General features: G+C 31.5%; 1 protein-coding gene across 1 annotated transcript in view; it reads left to right on the top strand.

The window, feature by feature from the left end:
• The window catches only part of LOC145318667 (uncharacterized), a 99,161-nt gene that overhangs the window by 48,334 nt on the left and 23,373 nt on the right, over nt 1-27,454 (top strand). The window contains exons 6-7 of the mRNA XM_080160105.1: nt 8,245-8,340; nt 10,093-10,155. Of these exons, the coding sequence (XP_080016231.1) occupies nt 8,245-8,340; nt 10,093-10,155 (159 nt within the window). The remainder of the gene's footprint in view (nt 1-8,244; nt 8,341-10,092; nt 10,156-27,454) is intronic.

Genomic DNA, 27,454 nt, shown 5'->3' with positions numbered 1-27,454 from the left:
TTTTTTATGAAATAACGGGATTTCAAAACTGCCCTTTGAAAAGGCCTAAAAAATATCTTTTTTTGTCACTTTTTTCACTGCTTATAGCTACAACTTATTAAGATATTATGCTCAGTTAAAAACAATCGGCGCCTCCAGCACCAAAACCGGCAAAAACTGGCAGTTAAACTTCTGTGCCCCTACTTGCCCCCCTCTTCGGTAAACAGTGGTTATCTCAAGAAGTAAAAGAGATATCAACACAGAGAAAGAAAGCTTTTTAAATAAACTGAACTTAGTAACCATTACACATTTAATTTTGGGACTTTCCTTCTAGGGGCTTGTGGAGCAAAAGACTTACCAAAACACTAATAATATGAGTTCTGAGCTTATTTTTAAAGATATCAACCTGATTTTTTTTGAAATCTTTTGTTACCATAATTGAACTCAGTAACATTTACAGATTTCATTTTGGGACTTTCCTTCTAGGGGCTTGTTTGGCAAAAGACCCCCAAAAACTAAAAATATGAGTTCTGGACTTATTTTTAAAGATATCAACCTAATTTTTTTTAGAAAACTTTTTTCACATAACCAAACTCAGCAACCTATACAGATTTCATTTTGGGACTTTCCTTCCAGGTGCTAGTGGAGCAAAATACCCCAAAAACACAAAAAATATGAGTTCTGAGCTTATTTTTAAAGATATCAACCTGATTTTTTAAAAATATTTTTTAAATAAAACTGAACTCAGTAATGATTACACATTTCATTTTGGGACTTTTCTTTGAGGGGCTTGTGGAGCAAAAGGCCCCCCAAAACACAAAAAATATGAGTTCTAAGCTGATATTTAAAGATATTAAACTAATTTTTTTAAAGAAAACTTTTTTAACATAACCAAACTCAGCAGGGGCATCCAAGTTTTTTTTGGGGGGGGTAAAATTTGCTTGGAGGGGGGGGGGTAATTACCCCCCCCCTGAAATCTGTTGTTAAACAAAATTTGCCCCCAGGGTAAAATTTTTTTTTTTTTTTGGGGGGGGGTAATTTAAATTTTATTAAATATTTGGTATTTTTTTTGTTAGAGATTTTTTTATTTTGGGGGGGTATTCAAAATTGTTTATCCCTCCTAAATGGTTGATATCTTTAAAAATAAGTCCACAACTCATATTTTTAGTTTTTGGGGGTCTTTTGCCAAACAAGCCTCTAGATGGAAAATACTAAAATGAAATCTGTAAATGTTACTGAGTTTGGTTATGTTCACAAAGTTTTAAAAAAAGAATCAGGTTGATATCTTTAAAAATAAGCTCAGAACTCATATTTTTAGTTTTGGGAGTCTTTTGCCCAACTAGCCCCTAGAAGGAAAGTCCTAAAATAAAATCTGTAAACATTACTAAGTTTCATAGACGTCCAAGAGGGGGGGTAAAGTGGGGATTACCCCCCCCCCCAAACGAATTTAGGGGTGCCCCCCCCCAAAAAAAAAAGCTAGGACGCCCCTGCTGAGTTTGGTTATGTTAAAAAAGTTTCCTTTAAAAAATCAGGTTGATATCTTTAAATATCAGCTCAGAACTCATATTTTTTGTGTTTTGGGGGGTCTTTTGCTCCACAAGGAATGTCCCAAAATGAATTGTGTAATCATTACTGATTTCAGTTTTATTTTAAAAATTTTCTTTAAAAATTTGGGGATAAATTTTGGGAAGGTAAACAAAATTTGCCCCGGCCAACAGGTTTCAGGGGTGGTAATTACCCCCCCCCCCCCCCCAAAGCAAATTTTACCCCCCCCCCCCAAAAAAAAAGCTTTCACGCCTCTGCTGAGTTTGGTTATGTTAAAAAAGTTTTCTTTTTTTAAAATCAGTTTGATATCTTTAAATATCAGCTCAGAACTCATATTTTTTGTGTTTTGGGGGGTCTTTTGCTCCACAAGCCCCTCAAAGAAAAGTCCCTAAATGAAATGAGTAATCATTGATAATTTCAGTTTTATTTAAAAAATTTTCTTTAAAAAAATCAGGTTGATATCTTTAAAAATAAGCTCAGAACTCATATTTTTTGTGTTTTTGGGGGTCTTTTGCTCCACTAGCATCTGGAAGGAAAGTCCTAAAATGAAATCTGTATAGGTTGCTGAGTTTGGTTATGTGAAAAAAAGTTTTCTCAAAAAAAATTAGGTTGATATCTTTAAAAATAAGTCCAGAACTCATATTTTTAGTTTTTGGGGGTCTTTTGCCAAACAAGCCCCTAGAAGGAAAGTCCCAAAATGAAATCTGTAAATGGTACTGAGTTCAATTATGGTAACAAAAGATTTTTTAAAAAATCAGGTTGATATCTTTAAAAATAAGCTCAGAACTCATATAATTAGTGTTTTGGTGGGTCTTTTGCTCCACAAGCGCCTAGAAGGAAAGTCCCAAAATTAAATGTGTAATGGTTACTTAGTTCAGTTTTATTTAAAAGGCTTTCTTTCTGTGTGTTGATATCTCTTTTACTTCTTGAGATAACTACTTTTGGCCAAAGAGGGGGGCAAGTAGGGGCACAGAAGTTTAACTGCCAGTTTTTGCCGGTTTTGGTGCTGGAGGCGCCGATTTTTTTTAACTGAGCATAATATCTTAATAAGTTGTAACTATAAGCAGTGAAAAAAGTGACAAAAAAAGATATTTTTTAGGCCTTTTCAAAGGGCAGTTTTGAAATCCCGTTATTTCATAAAAAAAATTAAAATGCCTAGAGAATGGCTTGGAAGATGAATTTAGGTGTTCTGCATATTTCAATTTAAACACATAAGGCCAAAGATATAATATCCCAAAAATCTTTTGTCAAAGTCTACTCTACACCTTGCACTGGCGATTTCTATTTTCACAGGTATAAAATGCATGATTTTAGAAAACTGACTGGCGCTAGGTGTAGAGTAGACTTTGACAAAAGATTTTTGGGATAATATATCTTTGTCCTTATGTGTTTAAATTGAAATATGCAGAAGAGCTTAAAACCTGCACATTGGTGAGATATTGTTAAAACCGCCGTGCTACCGTTATTTGTTGATATTTTACATGCCTGGCGCTAGGTCGCCAGTAGAGATAGAGAGCTGAAATTTTGTACATGTATTTCTAGGCTCCTAAAGTAACTTTTTAGGTTAGCAGAAGACTAAAATTCGAAAAAGAGTATTTTCATGAAAAGATCTACTTAACAGAATCGTTTTCTCAAAAAAGCTCTCTCGAAGGCTTGATTGGTACAGCCACTAGCCTTTAAATTAATCCTCTTTAAGTGGTAAGTTTTTTTTCTTTGTTTTTCCCGCTTTCTACTGAACCGATTAAGTCCTTCATTTTAGGAAATCTTCTCATAGGATTATAAATGGATTAAGGCTATTTTTGTGTGCCATTCCGATCCTCTAGGTGCTAGGGAAGTAGCAGCAACAGAACTATGAAGATATCTAATTTAAATAATAAAATTTTGAATTTTAATTGTTATTTATCGCATCGTATTATAGGCAGATTTACGCGGAACTTTAAAAATATAAGATTAAAACCTGTTTGTTAGCCCCGAGGGGCCGAAGGTCCGTGGCAACAATATTAATTATTAAATTATAGGATTTTTATTTATATTCGTGGAAAATTTCTTAATTGCGTTGGTATACATGATTTTCACTATGACTGAGATCCTGTTCTAATCCAGCGGATATTAATCGTTTTCGAAACCATACTGGAATATTTCAAATCCGGTGGATAGGAACCGGTTTTCATCCATACGAAAAAACTATGTCTAGCATCGAATTATATCCAGCTTTACGAATATAAAAATGTACAATCATAAGATTAAAACCAGTTTTTTTAGCCGGTGCCTTCGGCACCTTGGGGCTAAGAAAACTGGTTTTAATCTCATAATTGTACATTCTATATCCGTGGAAAGCCGTTTATAATACGATGCGAGAAAAACTATTACTTATCGCTTAATTTCTGATGATATTGGCTCTTACAATCTAATTTCTATTTCTAAGTACAAACTGATGCAGAATTATAGAATTCTGTAAGATCTTACGTCTACTTTAAACAAGGATGACAATAACCATAAAAGCGAAGCGGACGGTAGGACAAACGAACATTAGAGTATCAGAAATGAATATGCAGAATTCTGAACATAATTGAAAAAAAAATGTTACAAAAATTCTTAAATACAGGATACTGTTTAAGGATATACTTACATTTTTAGAACTTGATTATAGAGGCTTATAACATTGTACTTGTACTTGTTGTTGGAATCACCAAAATTCAGATGAATATGATAATTATAACAAACACAAATTTGAAGTTGAATTTGTATGATCCACTCGTCTAATAAAAGATTTTACCTTAAATTTATATGATACTAAATAATTTGCACGGATATCATGAGTTTTTATTTCTTTGATGTGAAAATTTGGGGGTTAAAAGACTTTTTTTGTATGACAAGTGTAACACTTAAAATATGGCTAGCTAAGACAGAAGAGTTATTGTGATATAACTGAACAAAACCATCTATAAACCTTGTGAGTGTATGAAAATCCAGGGATCTAAAGGGAAAAGACAATGGCCGACAAATTTATGTATATCCCAAATGATGATACTCAATTTTACCCCTTCTGTAAATTACAATTAGTGGTTGCAACGATTGGACACTCATCTAAATATACTAACCAATCAAAATTCAAGTTCTCTAGGTTACTAAGCCAACGAATAAGAAAATGTGGATCATGGAAAGAAAACAAAGTCATTCCTAATTAGGACAGAAGTCACTGAAAATTGGTCTAAGGAAGGCTACTTATGTCCTTCATCTAACAAAATCTAACTTAAGGGAGGTGACTTATGTCCTTTGTCTGACAAATTCTTACATTAGGAAGGCTGCTTATGTCCTTCAAGTTGCAAAACTTAGCTTTTCTGTCCTTCACATAGCAAAACCTCACAAAACATAGCATTTCTGTCATTCACATAGCAAATTCTTGCAAAACATAGCATTTATGTCCTTCACATAGCAAATTCTTGCAAAACATAGCAAATTCTTGCAAAACATAGCATTTATGTCCTTCACATAGCAAATTCTTGCAAAACATAGCATTTATGTCCTTCACATAGCAAATTCTTGCAAAACATAGCATTTATGTCCTTCACATAGCAAATTCTTGCAAAACATAGCAAATTCTTGCAAAACATAGCATTTATGTCCTTCACATAGCAAATTCTTGCAAAACATAGCAAATTCTTGCAAAACATAGCAAATTCTTGCAAAACATAGCAAATTCTTGCAAAACATAGCAAATTCTTGCAAAACATAGCAAATTCTTGCAAAACATAGCATTTATGTCCTTCACATAGCAAATTCTTGCAAAACATAGCAAATTCTTGCAAAACATAGCATTTATGTCCTTCACATAGCAAATTCTTGCAAAACATAGCAAATTCTTGGAAAACTTAGCATTTATGTCCTTAACATAGCATTTTGGTCCTTCACATAGCAAAATCTCACAAAACATAGGTTTTTCTGACCTTTTTCTACCAGGAGATCAGAACTAAATCAGAACACACATAACAAGAGTTTTACATAATTTAACTCTGCATAAATTATGATAATTCATTATTATTACCCCTTCCCCCCCCCCCTATTTAAAATTTACCCCTGCATAAATTATGATAATTCTTTATTATTACCCCTCCCCCCCCCCTATTTAAAATTTACCCCTGCATAAATTATGATAATTTATGCTGAGTTAAATGTACTGTTTGAACTTCTATCTAACAGGATATGAGAACTTAATCAGAACACACATAACAAGAGTGTTTACATAGTACATTCAGATTAACAATTATTCAATTGGCCCCTTTCCAGTCCATCATATGACATGGGAAGGAGGTTGAGGAGCATTTTATGCAGCCTAAATTCCACTATGCTATGCCACTTTTCCTAAAAGGCGTCATAGCTGGCCTCTTTTGTGTCCATCATATGGGAGGTGGTGCCATGTAGGAAAAGTGGCATTGCATTCTTGGGAATTTAGACTGCATAAAATGCTCCTCAACCTCCTTCCCATGTCATATGATGGACTGAAAAGGGGCCAGCTATGACGCCTTTTAGGCCCTAGAATGCAATGCCACTTTTCCTACATGGCACCATAGCTGGCCTCTTTTGTGTCACAACCTCCCAGTTCTCATATCCTGTTAGATAGAAGTTCAAACAGTACATTTAACTCAGCATAAATTATCATAATTTATGCAGGGGTAAATTTTAAATAGGGGGGGGGGGAGGGGTAATAATAAAGAATTATCATAATTTATGCAGGGGTAAATTTTAAATAGGGGGGGGGGAGGGGCAATAATAATGAATTATCATAATTTATGCAGAGTTAAATTATGTAAAACTCTTGTTATGTGTGTTCTGATTTAGTTCTGATCTCCTGGTAGAAAAAGGTCAGAAAAACCTATGTTTTGTGAGATTTTGCTATGTGAAGGACCAAAATGCTATGTTAAGGACATAAATGCTAAGTTTTGCAAGAATTTGCTATGTTTTGCAAGAATTTGCTATGTTTTGCAAGAATTTGCTATGTGAAGGACATAAATGCTATGTTTTGCAAGAATTTGCCATGTTTTGCAAGAATTTGCTATGTTTTGCAAGAATTTGCTATGTGAAGGACATAAATGCTATGTTTTGCAAGAATTTGCTATGTTTTGCAAGAATTTGCTATGTTTTGCAAGAATTTGCTATGTTTTGCAAGAATTTGCTATGTGAAGGACATAAATGCTATGTTTTGCAAGAATTTGCCATGTTTTGCAAGAATTTGCCATGTTTTGCAAGAATTTGCTATGTTTTGCAAGAATTTGCTATGTGAAGGACATAAATGCTATGTTTTGCAAGAATTTGCTATGTTTTGCAAGAATTTGCTATGTGAAGGACATAAATGCTATGTTTTGCAAGAATTTGCTATGTTTTGCAAGAATTTGCTATGTGAAGGACATAAATGCTATGTTTTGCAAGAATTTGCTATGATTTGCAAGAATTTGCTATGTTTTGCAAGAATTTGCTATGTGAAGGACATAAATGCTATGTTTTGCAAGAATTTGCTATGTGAAGGACAGATAAACTATTTTATGCAAGATTTTGCTATGTGAAGGACCAAAAAGCTAGGTTTTGTGTGGTGAAGGGAGGCTACTTATGTCCTTCATCTTGCAAAATCTTTGTTAAGGGAGACAAGTTATGCCCTTCATCTAACAAATTCTCACATAAGGGAAGCTACTTATGTCCTTCCTAGGAAGGTGACTTCTGTCCTAATTAAGGAATGACTTTGTTTTCTTTCCATGATCCGAAAATGTTATTATAAGACTTTGGGGACTAGTGTAATAAACAGCTAATGTCCCCTCCCTGCCTTGTGAGTGTATGAAAATTCTTGCCAATATTTCCTAAGTATCTGATCCAAAAACATTTAGCTAATCAAAGATATTACGTGTCGGATGATTTTCATATTTCTAAAGCTTTTATCTATCTATCTATCTATCTATCAATCCATCAATCTATCTATCTATCTATCTATCTATCTATCTATCTATCTATCTATCTATCTATCTATCTATCTATCTATCTATCTATCTATCAATCTATCTATCTATCTATCTATCTATCTATCTATCTATCTATCTATCTAATCTATCTATCTATCTATCTATCTATCTATCTATCTATCTATCTATCTATCTATCTATCTATCTATCTATCTATCTATCTATCTATCTATCTATCTATCTATCTATCTATCTATCTATCAATCTATCTATCTATCTATCTATCTATCTATCTATCTATCTATCTATCTAATCTATCTATCTATCTATCTATCTATCTATCTATCTATCTATCTATCTATCTATCTATCTATCTATCTATCTATCTATCTATCTATCTATCTATCTATCTATCTATCTATCTATCTATCTATCTATCTATCTATCTATCTATCTATCTATCTATCTATCTATCTATCTATCTATCTATCTATCTATCTATCTATCTATCTATCTAATCTATCTATCTAATCTATCTATCTATCTATCTATCTATCTATCTATCTATCTATCTATCTATCTATCTATCTATCTATCTATCTATCTATCTATCTATCTATCTATCTATCTATCTATCTATCTATCTATCTATCTATCTATCTATCTATCTATCTATCTATCTATCTATCTATCTATCTATCTATCTATCTATCTATCTAACTATCTATCTATCTATCTATCTATCTATATATCTATCTATCTATCTATCTAGGGTAACTGTAACCTCCTGGTACCTTGGTTGATGTCAACCTGTTTAGCTACATTAGCAGATATGGCAATCTCATTTTATATTCTCATTTTTAATGGGGTAAGTTTTCACTTTAGCTTAAGCAAAGCTACTCTATGTGTCTTAGGCCTTAGTTGGTCTGTTTGCAGTTAATATTGAGTAAGGATATTGCATTAGAATAGTTTCATGACATATCTAAAAGTTGATAATCAATTATAAAAAACGAATTTGTTTTTTGGGGTAAGGGGAACAAAACTTAATTTCAGTTTTTAAATTGTGGATTTTATTGTTCAATTCCTTGATTTAGAAGGCAGACATACAAAGACAATCTTGGAAAAGCTCTTAAGTTTTTTTTGCACTTTTCTCTTTATCAAAAATGACATTACTGAAACTCAATTTTGAGTGCACAATGTACTTTTGTATTTCTTAGTAGTGAAGCTCCTGCAATATACGTGTCATAGACGTTATGTTCTATTCAGGGATCTAAAGGGATAAGACAATGGCCGATAAATTGATGTACATCCCAAACGATAAAACACTAAATTACACCTTCTGTAGATTGCAATTAGCGGGTGAAACGTTTGGACACTCAACTGTTTAAACAAACCAATCAAAGTTCAAGAATAGTCCCCAGATTATAAGCCAACGAATAAAAAAACGTTATTATAAGACTTTTGGGACTATTGTAATAAACCTCCCCGTAAAATAAATGCACATAAAGTACTGTTTAATATGAACATTTACTTTTTAATGCATTTCTGTATAGGTAAAATAAAATTTAATATTATGTGTGTGCCATCACTTCTGCATATTGTAATAACCGCAAAAATACAATACACAATAGCAGTTATATCAGTTATATATCGGTTTTGTGACATCGCCTCTTAAGGGGCGATTCGTCGTATTTTCACAGTAGCTTTTTTCATATTTCCAGCCCCTTCGGGGGACTTAACTTTGTGGGGCAAATTGCCTAACCCTACGTGGCAATCATTAACATTTACCTAACCTAACCTAAAATGAATAAACCAAATAAAGTTAAGAGTGGATCGAACAATGGGGACGAAGCAGTAACTTTATGTAAATGCTGCCAGCGACCAAACTGGTGGCTACGCCTGCACAGTACATAAATTGAACCATTTATCTAATTTTCAATAGCTTCACTTAAGCTGCCATTAGTGCAAACTCTGTAAAATAGCCATACTCTAGACACATTACAACTTTTGTAATCACAAAAGTTTCAAGCAAATAGAGAGATAGAAAGAGAGAGAGCTGATTTCTATATAAAATGCATTTAATGTCTAGATTTTTGACATACATTAATATAGGTATGGAACAAAGGTGCTCATTGATTTACAACTCTTTCTTCAATCAACCCAAAAGTAATAAGTTAAAAAGTGATGATAACAAGCATAGGAATATATTTTGGCTTTGTATTGTTTTCATGTCGAATAATGACGATTTAAAAAAACACTCATTTGTTCCAGGCTATTTATGGCTTAATAAAAAGAAAATAATACTTTTAATACTCTGTAATTAATATTGATGCTTGAAAACAACAAAAAATATCAATATACACAATCTTCTATTTTATTTACTTTTTTTTATTTTCTTTTGTTTAAAGGAACATCAATAATTGTCTAAAATAAGTCTACAACCCTGAGGACCCTGTTCCGACTTTCAAATGGGTCTTTGAAAATCAACTAATATCAACACAACAAAGTCGCTAAAAAGCATTTGCAGAAAGCATTTGCTAGCAGACGAAAAAGGTCCCCACCAGGGGGACCAAAGTAGCTGTCTGGTTATACATCTATATTTATAGATATATTATTTTAGGTTCGATTTGAGCCCGTAACTTCATTTATATTCACTCTCCAATTCTTTACCTTAATGGTTCAGGTAATATTCTGTAAAAATGTCGTTAAACTGGCCTACCATTGGTCAATTAAAATGTATACTGGCCTACAATTGGTCAATTAAAATGTATACTGTCCTGCTATTGGACATTTGTATTGTATGATGTCATTTTATTGGCATTATAAAAACCTTCAATATTCACTTATATTTCAGTTGATATATAAGCTTTTAGAATAAAATAAATTTTCCACCTTAAATACTCGATAATACGTCTTCCATATATTAAACTTTTATTTAATACAATATATATAGTCTATTAGAATAATATCATTTATGTCGATATTGTAACCACGTAATCTTATTAGTTGCCTCAAAAATTAATGGTACACTTTAAATTGCATTGTCGGTTGTCCAAACCTTTCAACAGATAATTAAAATTATGTTTTTATTTTAAATTCTAAAATTGTATGTAATACTCTTTAGTTGTACGTACAAATTACAATAGACATATCATATCTAGATGACCCCATTTTTAGCAGACAAAACCTTTCTTGACGATATTCTTGACGAAATTTTTCGACGATATAATTTCTAGACGGCAAATTTTATCCTAAGAAGTTCAACTATTCATAACTAAAAATTATTATATGTTTTGCTTTATGCTTTACATTATACAAGGGAAGAAATTTTTACACGAAATAATTTACCCAAGAAAAGCTTTATCCTAAGATTTGCGACAATGTATAGCTGACTCATAATGCGAACGCAATGAAAAAAAATGCACTTCATTACCAAAATCTGTAAAATGTTTCAACCAATGCAATGGCATATACCTTCGCTGTTATCCTATTGGTTGAATTAGAGAGTATGTCTCTATATTATCTCTATTGTAAGTACAAAGGTTTTTTTTTTAATGCAACCATCTCGTAATCAGTGAGCAAATGGCATTTGCAATTCGAATTTCGATCTGAAATTTTGCATGAGTAATCTTTGGTAGGTCTATTTTCCCTAAATCGAACAAAAAGTTGAAAAAGTAACGGCTAACGGCTCAGCCGTTTAGCCGTTTTTTGGCTATTTTTAGGGCAATTTTGCCATTAATTATGTAGGAATCAACTTATTGAAACATATTTTTGCTTTAAATCATGTAAAATGATACAAAAAAAACATTTTTAGATTTCTAGTACCAGCAACTAGCGGCTAGAACAGTTTGAAAACGTTTTGGAGCAGCATAGAGTATTATGTGAAGATAGGTTTCGTGATGATTTCCCTTAAAAATGGTTTTAAAAATGGCTTAACTGCTGAGCCGCCAGCCGTTAGCCGTTACTTTTCCAACTTTTTGTTCAATTTAGGGAAAATAGACATACCAAGGATTACTCATGCAAAATTCCAGATCAAAATTCGAATTCTAAGTACCATTTGCTCACTGATTACGAGATGGTTGCATTAAAAAACCCCCCCTTAAATACATAATTGAAAATTAAAGTAACCCTTTCTATACATTTTACTTTTAATTCAATTTAAGAATATTTAAATTCATTGTTTCAATTAAATTAAATTTATATTTGAATTTAGGAAGATTAAAGAATGTTTCATGAAAAGAATTACAGACTTTGAATTAGGCACGAATTTTAGAAATAATAGAAATTTGAAAATGAATCTTAAACTTTGCAAAATAAGGCAATAGACCAGGGATCTAAAGTGATAGGGCAATGGCTGATAAATTGATGTACATTCCTAATGATAATACTTAAAATTACCCCTCCTGTAGCAATTAATGGTTGAATTAAATTTTTTGGACACTGAACTTAATGATCCAGCCAATCAAAATTCACTAAAAGTCGCAAAAGTTGTTAAGCATACTGATATATTATATTATAAAACTTTTGGGACTAATGTAATAAACAGCCCATTGTCCCTCTCTCTGTAGAATTAGGCACGAATTTTAGAAGTGATATAAATTTGAGAGTGAATCTTGCAAAAGGAGGCCAAATACAGGACTAAAATTTGGTTTTGTCATTCGACACCATCATGATATCTTAGTCTTTTCTTTACCTAAAACATATTATATTAAAAAAAAAATTTGTCACATGACCGTTCTTAGCAATGAATCTATAATTCCTTTTTTTCCTGGTTAGAACTTTTGGTACTAAAACTATTGCAACTTTTCTTATTTTGGCTAATTTTACAAACATTGGGGACTAGCGCAAACAATGCCGCAAAAAATTTTATCCCGAGCAGATTAAGCTCAGTTTATTAATTTAATAAAGTAGAAACTTTATTGTGGTACTTGTGTAATTAGTAATTTTAATAGAATATATTAAAATCAGACTTACAGTTACTAATGCATGAAGCAACTCTAATTCTAGAAAAGCTTTGCTTGAAAGATATTATGTGATTTCATTATCTCTAATATAATGTTACTGATTATATCAATTAATTATTGCAAATATTATATAAATAGAACTATATACTATATTTTTCTATTCTTTTCATATTAAGTTATTGTAATTTTACATATTTTTTATGCGTGCCCTGAATAAATCATAAAAATTGTCTAATTAGTAATTGAATTGATATTTTTAAAAAGATACACAATTTATGAAATCGAAGATTTAAACTCATTTGAAAATTTAGATTCTTGCCTCGTTGATTCTCTGGCGTTATATTTGGTACCCCCTCCCCCCAAAATTTTCAAAATTGAAAAAAATGCTTAGAGGATAATGGATGTACCCAAATACTATGTAAACAAACGATATCATTATCAAGGATCTTTAAGTATAAGACAATGGCTGATAAATTAATGTACATGCCTTGTAATGATACCCAAAATTCCCCCTTCTGTAGATTACAATGAGTGGTTGAAACGTTTTTACACTTAAATTAATGAACCAACAAATCAAAATTCAATAAAAGTCTCCAAAGTTGCCAACAGCCCATTGTCCCCTCCCTTCCTGATTATTATGCAGCATGGTTATTAAACTATATGTTTGCACAATATAGCAAATGAATAGATAAGTACATATATATGAGAAGCTTTTTAAAAGCGAAGCTTTTCTATGATTAGGGTCGGTCCATACGTCCGTCCGAGACAGATAGCTTTTTTCATTAATTTAGGCATGTTAGAATTGTCCTATCAATTTCAAACTTTGCATGATGATTCCTGTATTAGTTAGGTACGATTTAGAAAGCGTAGCAACTCTATAATTATTACCAGAATGTCCGTACGTCCATTTTAAACATATTGGTTTTTTACTTTTCAAAAAAATATTTTATGTGATCTAATTATCCGATTGTTCTGATTTTTGGTATACTGATTCCTGGGACATCTAAGTACAATACCATAAGCAAAGCAACTTTATAATCAAGTCTCAAAAATGTAAGTATGTTCATATATTCTGATTATTCAGTTCTGACACTATTCAAGTGTTCATGTCCGTTTGTCCTACCGTTTCAGAGCTTCTTCTTCTTCTAGGGCTTTCTGTACCGATAGTACACTGCCTACTGCTCGTGCGTTTGCACTAACAGTGTCTGGCCTACATGTTTTTAAGGAGAGAGAGAACTCGGCTACTGATCTCCCCCTCCGTTGCCAAAAAAAGACGGCTGCAGATTCCAGGTTGCCCTGTACATTACAGTTTTGTCTCCTCTGGCCTCCTGGTCGGTTAGCCATCCGGATGGATGTTCCCGGCTTGGACCACGTGGAGGTCCGACCATACCCCAAGCCACCGTTTCAGAGCTTCGCTTTTATGGATGTTGTCATCCTAGTTAAATATAATCTTTATTAAAATAGATCTTGTATGTAAAAGTCAACTTTTTATAATATATTTCCCAGAGTAACATTTTTGTGAGACATTTCATTAAAAACTTTCATAAGTTTTTCTGTTGTTTTGAATGAACATTTAAAATATTTGCATTGCAACATTACATGTTTGTTATTGAACATTACATGCTAGATATTGCTATGTTTTATTACAAAATAGTTACTTAAATTCTAAGCAAGACCGCAGCTCTAGCGTAAAGTGTAACTTGCCAACTTGTGGTTTGAATGTTTGTTTGTGGCATGTCTGCAGCCAAATGACAAAAAAGTATATTTATTAAGTTTTGGGAATAATTATGAAACTTTTTATAGTGCCTATAGAAATGACGTCATAATGACCTACTATTGGCCAATTAAAAAGTATTCTGGCCTACCATTGGTAATTTAGTCTGTGTATTGACCTCTCATTGGTCATTTGTATTGTATAACGTCATTTTCTAATAGGCACTATAAAGAGATTCAAATGACAATTATATTGGGATTATTTTCTCCTTTTTTGTAAATGTTTAAGGGTCTACATGCGGAAGGGGACGCCAATACAAGGGGAGGGGGGAGGTGCAAGGGAAGAGGAAATTATGGAGGTCTATAATGGTAAAGGAAATTTTGTTGTCTTAGCCTTACCAACAGACAGGCAGACAGAAGGACAGGCAGACACAAAGATTAAATGTAAATCCTTATTATAAAGTATCAGGATGTCTGTCTGTCTGTTTTTACAGAAAGATCTCGCTAACAGCTCAACCGATCTTGTTCTCCTTTACAATGTAGGTTCTCATAGGTCCTGGGAAGAATTTTAACTATTTGGGGGAAGGGTACCACCAACTTCCCAAGAGAAATCGCCCCTAGAAAAAAATTAACCAACACAAAATTCTTTTTTTAAATTTAAATATAAAGTAAAAAATTGGGTTGTTAGATTCAACCCCCCTCCCTCAAATGCCCCTTGATGCCTCTAGGGGCGTAACTGCTAGTTTTAGATAACTCAGTTTTGATGATATACAATAAAAAACATAATTTATAATAAATTGAATTTCATTGACCTACCCCTATGCTTTGTGTATTTTATGTCATTGAAAAGACATTTATGTAATATGTTTAAAACTGAACATATTTAGAATATTGTGTATTATCCCTTGGGTAGCTAAATGACCCACCTAACTCACCCCCTGGTTCAAGGAAAAGGAACAGAAAAGAGGAGTTTTATCCCTTCCTCCAATTTTTTTTCTTACAATATTTTGTATATGCTTAGGCCAACCAACATGAAAATATTTGAAATACTCTACCCCCCCTCCCCCCATTTCCATTATTTTCATGAATAAAAGACTTGCAAGGGGGGGTGGTTGAATGGTTCATTATTCGTTGAAAGGATGTTAGAGAATATTTTGCATATATTTGCAGTAAAGGCCTGAACCATTTTCTAAAACAAACTTTATTTCTGCATGTCATTATGTGAATTTCATGTACAGCTGTTTTTACAAGTCTGTAAATATTGAATAATAAAAAATCTTGGAACACTAACATATTTTAGAGAGGAGACATTGGGTTGTTTATTACACTAGTCCCCAAAGTTTTAAAATAACGTTCTCTTATTCGTAGGCTTGAAAACCTTGAGGACTTTTATTAAATTTTGATTGGTTGGTTCATTTATTTGTTTGTAAAAACATTTTAACCACTAATTTTATGTATCAACATTGGGGATGTACATATATTTATCGGCCAGTGTCTTATCCCAAAATGTCAAATCGTCACCCACAATTTGATAGTTGAATAGATTTGAAAAAGGTCACATATTGCTATATTAGGACAAAAAATTAAACAAAATAACGAAGAAATGAGTTTAGTAAATACATTTAACTAGAAAATTTATTTGTTGTAATCAAGATCATATCCAAAGCTATTTTGCTTTTGTATATAAACACTCCTTATGTGTATTGCATGGCTTAGATATTATAAGTTTGTCTATATTGGCGTCATCAAATTATTATAAAAACTTTATGGATAAGGTCTTTTATTTGGAACATTTATAAAAATTCGAATGGTTGATTTTATTCATGTTTTGATGTGTAGGTTCTAGACAAATTTAAATAATTTGTTGGCTTTGTTTCTTTGTCAGAAGATGTTTATTGTGCCTATAAAATTACGTCATACAATGAAAATGGCCAATGATAGGCCATTACATAGACTAAATAACCAATGGAAGGCCAGTAAACATTTAAAATGACTAATGGTAGGCACTATAAAAAGCTTTTTTTCCAGTCGTTTCTTTATCTATCGTCAAAAGTTCTCTTTTTAAAAATGAAAAGTTTAACCTAATTATTATGGCCAGTTTACAGAATTTTAATAATAGTAAGGTATGTAAATTGATACAACAACCTGAATTGCAGATTCATCCATAAGTTCCTTCATCTATTGTCAAATTTAAATTTGAATCCAGACTAAAATTTTGAAAAAGGATTTACTGTATTATTGAATGCGATAAAATCTTAATATTTTCAACGAAATTTTAAAATCTGTTAAATCTAAATTTAATATATTAAATCTATTAATTTAAATTTTTTAATAGATAGTGTCTAGGAGCCTTTTCCCTAAAGGTTCAAGGGAAAATATAAATTAAATTCTTTAATGTTTTTAAATATTTCTTTGCCATTTTAGGGCTTCACCCCTACAGGAGAAGGGAGGTTTCACGATCTTCTTGAATTTGATAAAAAAGTTTAAAAGAAGAAAAGAAATTTAAAAACAAGAAGAAAAAAAAGATCTTAAGGGACAGACGGACGGACAGACATCAAGTTACTTTGTATTATAGATTACTTTTTTTTGTCTGTCTTTATGAATTATTTTCATATTTATCTATCTGCCTATTCATTCTCCAATTTTCAAACTTTTCATGTTATTTATCTTGCATTCTATTAATTAACACAACATTAGCAAAAGATAATATTTCCCTGCAAATTTTTGCAAAAAAAACTTTGCGAAATCTTAATCTACTTTAACAGCTAGCTAAATTTAAATGTCAGATGTATCCGGGATAAAAGAATGTATAGATTACATAATCGTATTACATAAAGGTTGTGAGGTTTTTTTCTGAAGCTTAAGATTTCAATAACTACTGAGCAGGTTGAGTTCTACTTTTGAGGGAAGATTCACGTAGGGCAAGTTACTCTTAGGCACAATTTATCGATCACGTTATTTGCTACCTTGTAATTTGCGCAAAATTAAATGTGGTAACTTATAATTATCAAAAAAATTATGAATTAAAAAAATTAAAGAGAGGGGCATTTTTTCTAAGTGTGGCTTCGTCCTAAGGTGTGTTGGGGGGTTCCCTCATCCCCTCATTTGTTTTTGTAAACAAAACTATCTTTTCAAAACATGCCTATCTTTTTATCCTCTGCAGTATTTTGCTGTTTATTTGTTAAAAGAGAATGCTTTACCTACTTTCCCTCCCTCATGCATATTTCAACTTTTATTTACATTTTTAACAATCTGAAACCGCAGCAGGGATAAGCCAATGGCAGATATATTGATGCACATCCCCAATGAAGATACACAAAGTTACCCCTTCTGTAGATTAAATTTAGTGGATGTAACGTTTAAACACTCAACCTAATGATCTAATCAATTAAAATTAACTATGCCAACGGATAAGAAAAGTTTTAGTATTTAGCGTAATAAACAGTCCATTGTTCACTCTCTATGAACCGAAGCCGCCAATAAGGTGACTAGATAATGTTCAGCTGCCATGTTTTTCAAACTGCAACCTTAGATATCCATATACGAAGCCAAGAAATAAATAAGTTTTAATCAGATAATCCAGAGCATCATCTGTTTGTAATGGGATGAGATACTCTAACACCCGAGGATATTAGGTTAAGTAACATTCAACAGAAAACCAACCCTTTGATTGCTCGACCATTGTCTAAGAAGTTCTAACTGTGCATGGTAATGAGTTGCGCCTGTTTATGCCCCCTTTTCTCTAACTATTTATGTCGCGCACCTGTCATAGAAGAAGTAGGAACCATTTGTAATGTCTGTAGTTATAACGCAGTATTGGGCAGAGATTCAAACGTATCACCTCTTCGAAGACGAGAGAATGCACTACGTGTTAGGCCAAGGTCGCGGGCTAGCCAAGAAATAAATAGTACAATGCTGAAGATTATTTGATATTTTTGGCTCAGAACCCTGGGTAAATAACATTATAGAAATTTACTAATGCTAAATAAAAACCATCATAAGAACACGACTCGCGATCTTTTGGTGTGAAGGCATTTCCGCTAATGTACATCCGCATTTTAATAAAGCATTTAAAACTGCACTTCTTTTTATTAAACATTGCCCTTAATTTTATTTGCTTTTTAGGTTTACAGAAATGCGTTAATGGCACGTTAACGAAATATGAAGTTTTTATAGTGCCTACAAAAATGAATACCATTAGTAATTTAAAATGTATACTGGCCTGTCATTGGTAATTTAGTCTGTGTATTAGCATATTGTTGATCATTTGTATTGTATGACGTCAATTTTTTTGGGCCACTATAAGCTTCTGAAATATCAATATTTATTTTCATTCTTAGAAGTTTTTTACAATATAGCAAAGAATTGATTTAAACATCCGCTTAGTAGGTCAGCTAGACTGAATTTGAGTTTAGTGGTCAACTCTAACTTGCATTGATTTTAATTTTTGCTATTATGAAGATTTTGCTGTTTATTGAGAACAATCTAAGATGCGATAAAAATAAGTTGATCTAATGAAACGAAAATGTTTCTGTAAAACAGTAAAAAATGATAACATTACAGGACACAAGTCCAAATCATTAGTTAATATAACTTTACCCGATTGAAAAAGGAAAACATCAAACTAGCACTTGGTAAAAAAGGATGACAACATCCATAACATAAAAGCGAAGCTCTGAAACGGTAGGACAAACGGACATTAATACTTGTATAGTGTCAGAACTGAACAATCAGAATGTAAATGTATGAAGAGTCGAAGCAAAATTGTAAGTAAATTTGATGAAAAACTGCTTGATACAGGATAATGTTTATGGACATACTTACATTTTTAGGACTTGATTATGGAGTTGCTTCGCTTATAATATTGAACTTTGTTGTCCCAGGAATCAGTATACCAAAAATCAATCGGATAATTAGATCATATAAAAATTTGTTGTTAAAGAAGTAAAAAAAATCAACATGTTTAATATGGACGTACGGACATTTTGGTAATGATTATAAAGTTGCTACGTTTTCTAAATCCTACCTAACTACTGCAGGAATCACCATGCAAAGTTTGAAATCGATAGGACAATTCTATCCGTTCCGGACTTATGGAGGGACGGACGGACGGACCGACCCTAATTATAGATAAACTTTTAATGAGGGTAACATTGTTTATCATTACTAGTGAATTGAACTCCCCCCCCCCCAAAAAAAAAAACACACCATTCTACTATATTTACATCATGTTGTTTTAACAATTTCGACCCTTGCTTAAATGCAGAAACACCAATAAAAGTTTGTAGAGCAGAAAGTTTTCTTTCGTTTGCTTATCAGAAAACAATAATTAGATGGACTGGAAAATAAAATCTTGAACACGTCCTGGTAGCAACCAATCAGCTTCATGTTAAAGAATATTGTATAATATATGCATATCTGTTTTTTTTTTAAGCGAAACTTTTCTATAACTAGGGTCGGTCCGTACGTCCGTCCGTCCGTCACAGGTGGATAGCTTTTTTTTTGTTAATTTAGGCATTTTAGAATTGTCCTATCGATTTCAACTTTGCATGGTGATTCCTTTAATAGTTAGGTACGATATAGAAAGTTTAGCAACTCTATAATCATTGCCAGAATGTCCGTACGTCCATTTTAAACATGTTGTTTTTTTTTTACTTTTTTAACAATTTTTTTATGTGATCTAATCATCCGATTGATCTGATTTTTTGTAAATTGATTCCTGGGACAACAAAGTATAATGTTATAATCGAAGCAACTCTATAATCCTATAAGTCCTAAAAATGTAGGAATGTCCATAAACATTATCCAATATCAACCAGTTTTTCAAAAAAATATTTTGCTTCGTCTTTTATACCTTTATATTATGATTATTCAGTTCTGACAGTATACAAGTGTTAATGTCCGTTTGTCCTACTGTTTCAGTGCTCCGTCTTTATGGATGTTGTCATCCTTGTTTTTATATGCACAGCTTATGCGGAGCTGCCAAGTCATGGTATTATTATTAAAATTCATTCTCCAAATAAAAATACAAAATTTTTACGAAGATCAATAATCTCCAACAATGAAAATTGTTGATTCTAAGTGTATGAAATATCTATTGTATGTCCTGACGCAAGAAAACTTTGACACAATTAACAAACAAAGATGATATTCAGGGATATAAAGGGATAAGACAATGGCAAATAAATTGATGTACATACCAAATGTGATACACAATATTCTGTAGATTAATACTTATTTCTCGCACCTCGGGGCTAAAAAAACTGGTTTTAATCTTATAATTGTACATTCTATATCTGTAGAAAGCTGGATATAATTCGATGCTAGACATAGTTTTTTCGTATGGATGAGAACCGGTTCCTATCCACCGGATTCGAATGAATACGAGAAAATCAGTTATTAGAACGTTTTGACACTCAACTTAATAAACCAACCAATCAAATTCAAGAAAAGTCCCCAAAATTGTTAGGTTAGGTACTAATGTGATAATTATCCCAATGTCCCCTCCCTACCTAATAATATTCCACATAAAACAGAGAAAAACAATGCACATGCGGTTTTGTTCATATTTTTTCACCTACAAATATTGACCAAAGTACGACAATATTCATAAAAACTCAACAAACCAGACAGAATGACAAACGAACATTACTATCTATAGATTATCACTTGGAAACTAGAATATTTATTAAAGTCAAAACTAAATTTTATGTAAAAATGTTTCAAAATTGCCCAAATATAGGATGCCTTTACATTACTTAAGTACAATTTTGAATTACAGAGGTGCTTCGCTTATAACATAGTACCTTGTCGTACTAGCACTCACATCTAAAATAGAATGGAAACAGCAACATTGAATAAACATAAACAAAGGTTTATTTTGTGAATATTTTTATATATTTTGTCTTTTTACCTAATAAATAATTTTGGAATTATTTTCTCAATCCACAATTTCTATCTATATTTTCAGATATAAACCATAATGGTTTTAGGCTATTTATCTAGAAGTGCCTAATCTAAATTAAATATGGATTCATCTTTAAACATTTAATTACTTCCCTCCAACCCACTTTTCTAGGACAATGTGTTTAAAAGATATGGGCGCAGTCGCTTAGTTAGAAAGAAATAATATTATATGAAAATGACAGCTTGTTTATGATTAAAATCTAGAATACACTTTTTTGAATTAAACTAAGATATAAAAAAGTGTAAATATTTATATTATTCTTTCCTGCAAAAAATAATATTCCCCAAAATCATAATATGCCTTTACAAAGAAGCCAAAGTTAAAGTAAAATTTCCTTTGGTAGAGGAACAAAGTGTCTCAAAAATTAACCATGTGACGTCTTAAAAATCACCTATCATCTCTCTCATTTTTATGACGTCACATGGCTGATTTTTGGGTCACCCTGTTCCTCTAAGTTTTTGCCAATATTTTAAAGCTACAAAGGCAGAATTGTATGTTTTTGCTTTCAAAATTAAAATCCAACTTTTTCCAAAATCTAAAATGATAAGTTTAACAAGGATGACAACATTCATTAAAGCGTAGCTCTGAATTAGAAGGACAAACGAACATTAAAACTTGCATTGTAGAGTGTACGTACTGAATAAACTGAATATTAATGCATAAGTCTACACAAAATTGTAAGTAAATTTGTTGCAAAACTGATTAAATACATGTTACTGTTTAAGGACATACTGACTTTTTTAAGACTTAATTATAGAGATGCTTCGCTTAAAACATTTTACTTTGTTGTAATAGGAATCAGTATTCAAAAAATTAGATGAACATAATAATTTTAACATACAAAAATTTGTTGTCACAAAGGTAAAAAAAACAGCTTGTATTAAATGGACTTACGGACCTTCTGGTAGCGATTATAGAGTTGCTGCACTTACTAAGTCTTTCCTAACTGTATTAGGAGTCAAAGTTGTTGTTCTTAAAAATCATACCTAATCGTCTTTAGAATCTTTATTCAAAATTATATTTTTAACACTAGTTACTCATTAAGTATCACTATATAAAATAAATATTGTATAACATATTTTTTTCTCTTTTTTTGTCTATCAATTTGAGAGCATATATGTATTATATATTTTCATATTACTAACGATCTGTCTATGTACATGTACCATTTTCATGGAAAGAGATGCATCCTATTATATAAAGTAGTATGGCTTTTTTTGTCTGAAGCTAAAGATCTGGGAAAATACTTGTCCAAATAGAATGTATTTTTCGGGTAAGCTTTATAGATGCCTCTAGGTACGAAGCAACCTGTAAAAATAAATCTATTAATTGTATAATTAAATAGAGCAACTTAGTTTAAAAATCTGGAAAAAGTTCAGATTTGTTTTTTGGATTTTAGATCTTAAATCTTTTTCTATAATACTTTTCCTTCCTCGAAGATGTTTACCCAAGAGCACATGGCATAAGTCCCAGGGAATAGAGGATAGACAACATCATCTCTTGAGGATGGGAGCATTAAAAAGTCTTGTTTTGGAGTACCCAATATTGATTATGGTTCCAACATTTTAGATTTAAAGTACCCTTTGATCACACAACCTTTTTTGAAAAGTCTTATACTTAAACCAAAACAACGTTCTTGACTACTTTAAACTACATATATATCCTAAGTACTAGGGGTGAAGACGTTATAGTTATGAGAAATTGATAAATCTTTGATCTCTGATAAGGCCTAGACAAAAAATATACTTTATCTACAATAATACATTTAATAATCTACCTATTTGTGTGTGCATTTTATGCAATATTTTTTGGAGCAAAGCTACTTTACAAACAAATTAAGTGTATTTTTCCTTTCCGAAGAATGACTTGGATTTCAAAAGCAATAATATATTTAATTCTGTGCAGTTAGTGGACAAAATAATCCTTGTGTATTATTATTATTAGAAGCTTTTTATAGGTTATAAAAAAGATGTCATACTGGCCTACCATTGGTTAATTAAAATGTATTGTATACAGACCTTCAATTGATAATTTAGTCTATGTATCGGCCTATCATTGGTCAGTTGCATTGTATGACGTCATCTTTTTTATAGGCACTATAAAGAGCTTCAGAAGAAAATACTCGGCTGTTAAACGCTATCCTTTAGTCAAACTACCATAAATACCTTAAATCAATTAAATAACATGTTAATATAATATTCTAAAAGGCTACAAATTAATATTATAGTTGAAACTTTTAATTTTCTAGTACCAGTAAATATTTACTTTTTTATATAATCTGTACATCAAAAAATATAGTTTAAACAAGAATTACAAAATCTATAAAACCATTGCTAGTAAATGCAGTGCTTCGTAGTAATGACGAACGTTTTATCTATCCCATAGTAAATTAGACGTTAGGAAAAACGTGCATATATAAAATGTATAAAAGATCTTTCAATAAAGAAACATAATATTATTTGAAATACAGCTTAATTTAACATCAGACCAGACACACGACCTCATATCTAAAGGGATAAGACAATCGCCAATAAACTGATGTACACTGTACATCTCCATTGATGATGTACAAAATTACCTATTCTGGACACTCAACTTGATAAACCATTTAATCAAAATTTAATAAAAGTCTCCAAAATTTTAAGCCAACAAATAAGAAAACGTTATTACAAGGCTTTGGGGACTAGTGTAATAAACAGCTTAATGTCCTCTCCCACCCTGCTTACGACCACAACCTGGATGTAGAGAAGCTTCTGATAATGCAGCAATACTTTTCCAACCAAATGTAGTGTAAACACATAGAAACACTTTTTGTGTTATTGTTAAAACCAGAGATAAAAAGAAAATTTAATATTTTGAAAATAACGAATTTCTTGTAAAAAGCTTATAATGACCAATGATAGGCCAGTATAAAATGTAATTGACCAAACGTAAAATATATACCGGCCTATTCTTAGTTATTTGTATGACGTCATCTTTTTTTGGCACTATAAGCAACTTCAATTTCTTGATAGGAAAAACAGCAATTATTAAATTATTAAAGGTTTAAAATTGCTTATCTTTAATATGATGCTGCTCTATAAATATGAATGTATGTCTTTTATTGTTAATTATAAGTACAACATATGCACAAAATAACACACAAAAATTGTACTGAAAAGGGATTGGTTAAGTTTAGTTTTTTTCATTTATGGTACTTTTGTATCTCATTTTCCAGTGTAACTTCAAAACCGATTAATATCCGCTGGATTTGAATCGGTTCTCAACAATACTGAAAAAAATAATGTATCGTATTGTATTATAGACAATATTCTACATATGGTGAAAACAAGTTTTGTTAGCCCGGACCTTCAGCCCATCGGAAGGAAAAAGAAGATAAATTTGCTAGTCAGACTTCCACACCAGGGAGGGGAGGGGACACTGGGCTGTTTATTTATAAAGTCTCCAAAGTTTTAAAATAACATTTTCTTATTCGTAGTTTAACAACAATGAGAATTTTTATTGAATCTTTATTTATTGGTTCATTAAGTTAAGTGTTTAAACGTTTCAGCCACTAATTGTAATCTAGAGAAGGGGTAATTTTGTGTATTATCATAGGGTTTTTATCCCATTGTCTTATCCCTTTAGATCCCTGCATTCGCTCACTGATTTGCATCATTAATACTTTAATGGTTATCATGCCAATTAAGACTAAGCTTTTAAGGCTTAAAAATTAGAAAACTCAGTTTCATTTTTGAAACAGGGAAAAGTAAGAATTAAGAAAATGATTAAAGTCCCTCCATAGATTATGACGTCATACGATAGAATAGCGAATGAGAGGACAGCATAAATTTTACCATTGGTCAATTACAGTGTATACTGGCCTCTCATTGGCTATTCTATCGTATGACGTCATAATCCGTGGAGGGACTTCAATCATTCTCTACAAAAATGACTGTATATTATTATGCAGTTAATGTCAATAGCAATAGAGTTGCAAACGTTATAGCTCTTAAATTATGTGAATTCTTAACAAAAGTCGTGCAATTAAAGAGTTAGTTATCTGTAAACCACAGGTCGCACTAAAATGAAGCTATTTCTTTTTGTAATTGGCTTCTCGAGGCTTTTTTATGTAATTAAGGTAACAAATTTGTTTGCGAACTATTTTGGTTCTTGATGCTTGAGCTTCAATCTTTATTTATTTTGAGTAAATTTAATATCTGCTATGATTATTGTATTAATTTTTTTGGATCATGAAAAGAAAACGAAGTAGGGGGTTTCGTCGTGTTTTCACAGTAGCTTTTCATGGGTTTAGGTTAGGTAAATTTTAATGATTGCCCCGCAGGATTAAAGCCCTCATTAGGGGCTAGAAATAGGGGAAAAGCTACTTTGAAAATACGACGAAACCCTCTACTTCGTTTTCTTTCCATAATCTATTTGTTGTAATGACAATTATCACGTTATAAATTTGCATAAAAAATTTACAAATACCTTTTATATATTTAGGTTAAGAGTTTTTAATAAAACATGATTTTTATCATTGTTATATATTTAGACGTTACAAAATTTATATTTTCTTTTGTTAATTTGCTATTATAAGAAATTTACAAATTATAAAATATTTACTGAGGATAAGGTCAAGCATCTGCAGTTATTTACCATTTTTATAAGTTAGCCATCAATAAATAACTAATATTAATTTTTACAAAACGGTTATCGTTAACATTATTGTTTTTTTTTGTTGGGGGATTGCAAGATTTTTTTCTTTTTTCTAGAACATTAGAATTTATTTAAAAACATTTAAAAACCTAATCTTCATAGGAATCACTAAAACATTCTAGTCTGTTAAAGTTTCCACTACTATCCGAAAACAATGATAATATTAACACTCGGCTAAAAAATCGCAGCCAATTTCGTAGCAGTGGTAAGTGTTTTTTAATAGAAAAATAACCTCATTTTTTTGGTTACAACATGATAGCCACAGGATGGATTTCTTTCTTTAATAAGACAATTTTTATCATGCAGTGGCCTGGAATTTGCTGGTGTCTAAAGAAACAACCTTTTATAAGGAATTCAGTCTTCAAACCAGCAGTTAGTCGCAATCACTTCAAAATTTGTAAATCTTTACATTATTTACATTATATGGACACTAAAGCTTCTTTGTCTGAGTAAGTTTTCAACAAATTAATGAAAGTAAAAACAATTTCTTGGCTAAAACTGCACTAACAATATTTCCCAAATGGCTAACATGTAGAAACAAAGAGACAAAGAAAAATAGTAAATATGGCTTCGAAACCGATTAGAATCCGGTGGATTAGAACCGGTTCTCAGCTAAACTAAAAAAATTATCTATATCTATTATTATTATATCCAGCTTTCTACGAATATAAAAATGTACAAGCATAAGACTAAACCCAATTTAATTCGGCATCTCGGGGCTTAAAAATCTGGTTTTATTCTTATAATTGTGCATTTTCATATCAGCGGAAAGCTGTTTATAATGCGATGTGATAAATAACAATTATAAATCTTTATTATTTTTATGAAGTTTGTTTGTTACTGCTGCTATACCTCTGGATTAAATTTTTCTTGATAAATGTGCAATATTTTAGATTATTAAGATAGATTGTTTATAATAGTACATGATAATTTAAAGGTTTTGATCTAATAATAGATTATCTGGATCATGATTTAAGCATTTAATTTTTCTGTCAAAACTCATACATTTCTACTATTTTGGGGAAAAAGTGGATGTATATTAATTTGTTTACAATTGTCCTCTCCCTTCCTCTGTTAATGCAACACATGGACTCAAAACAACTTTCTACATTTTACACAATAGGTGTAAAAAATTTAGAGTTTTGCAGTTTCCACCAAAAAGTTTACTCACTTTCTAACAACTTTAGTAGCTGTGCTCCTATCATCAAGGGGCTCCGTATTCCAAGTGGAAAAAATCGGTCAAAAACTATACAAATACTTGAACTTAAAAAATTAGCCTAAAACCATCCCAGGACATATAGGAGTCTTCTCTAAAACAGTAAATACTTCAGAAGTTATCGAAATCTTAAGCTAGAGACAAAAAAATCTTACTACTCTATAGAAAAGGATAGAAAAAACTTACTATAAGTAAGCAGTCATGAAAGTAAATAAAAATCCTAAACTGCTTCGCGCATTTATATTTTAAAAGCAGGCCTTTCTTTTATTGGAACTAAGAAAATCTAATTTTTATTAAGGATCATTTTATATGAAGCTTCACTGTAAAGGAGAACAATAACGGTTCAGTGGTTAGCGAGATCCTTTGGGACAAACAAAGAACGCTTACTACTTTATATAATAGGATTAATTGATGTAAATATAAA

The sequence above is a fragment of the Acartia tonsa genome, chromosome 5 (genome assembly GCF_053477335.1).
Source record: "Acartia tonsa isolate MP-2025a chromosome 5, ASM5347733v1, whole genome shotgun sequence".
Taxonomy (NCBI): domain Eukaryota; kingdom Metazoa; phylum Arthropoda; class Copepoda; order Calanoida; family Acartiidae; genus Acartia; species Acartia tonsa.
The sequence above is the reverse complement of the archived record's forward strand: the minus strand, read 5'-3'. Positions and strand labels throughout refer to the sequence as shown.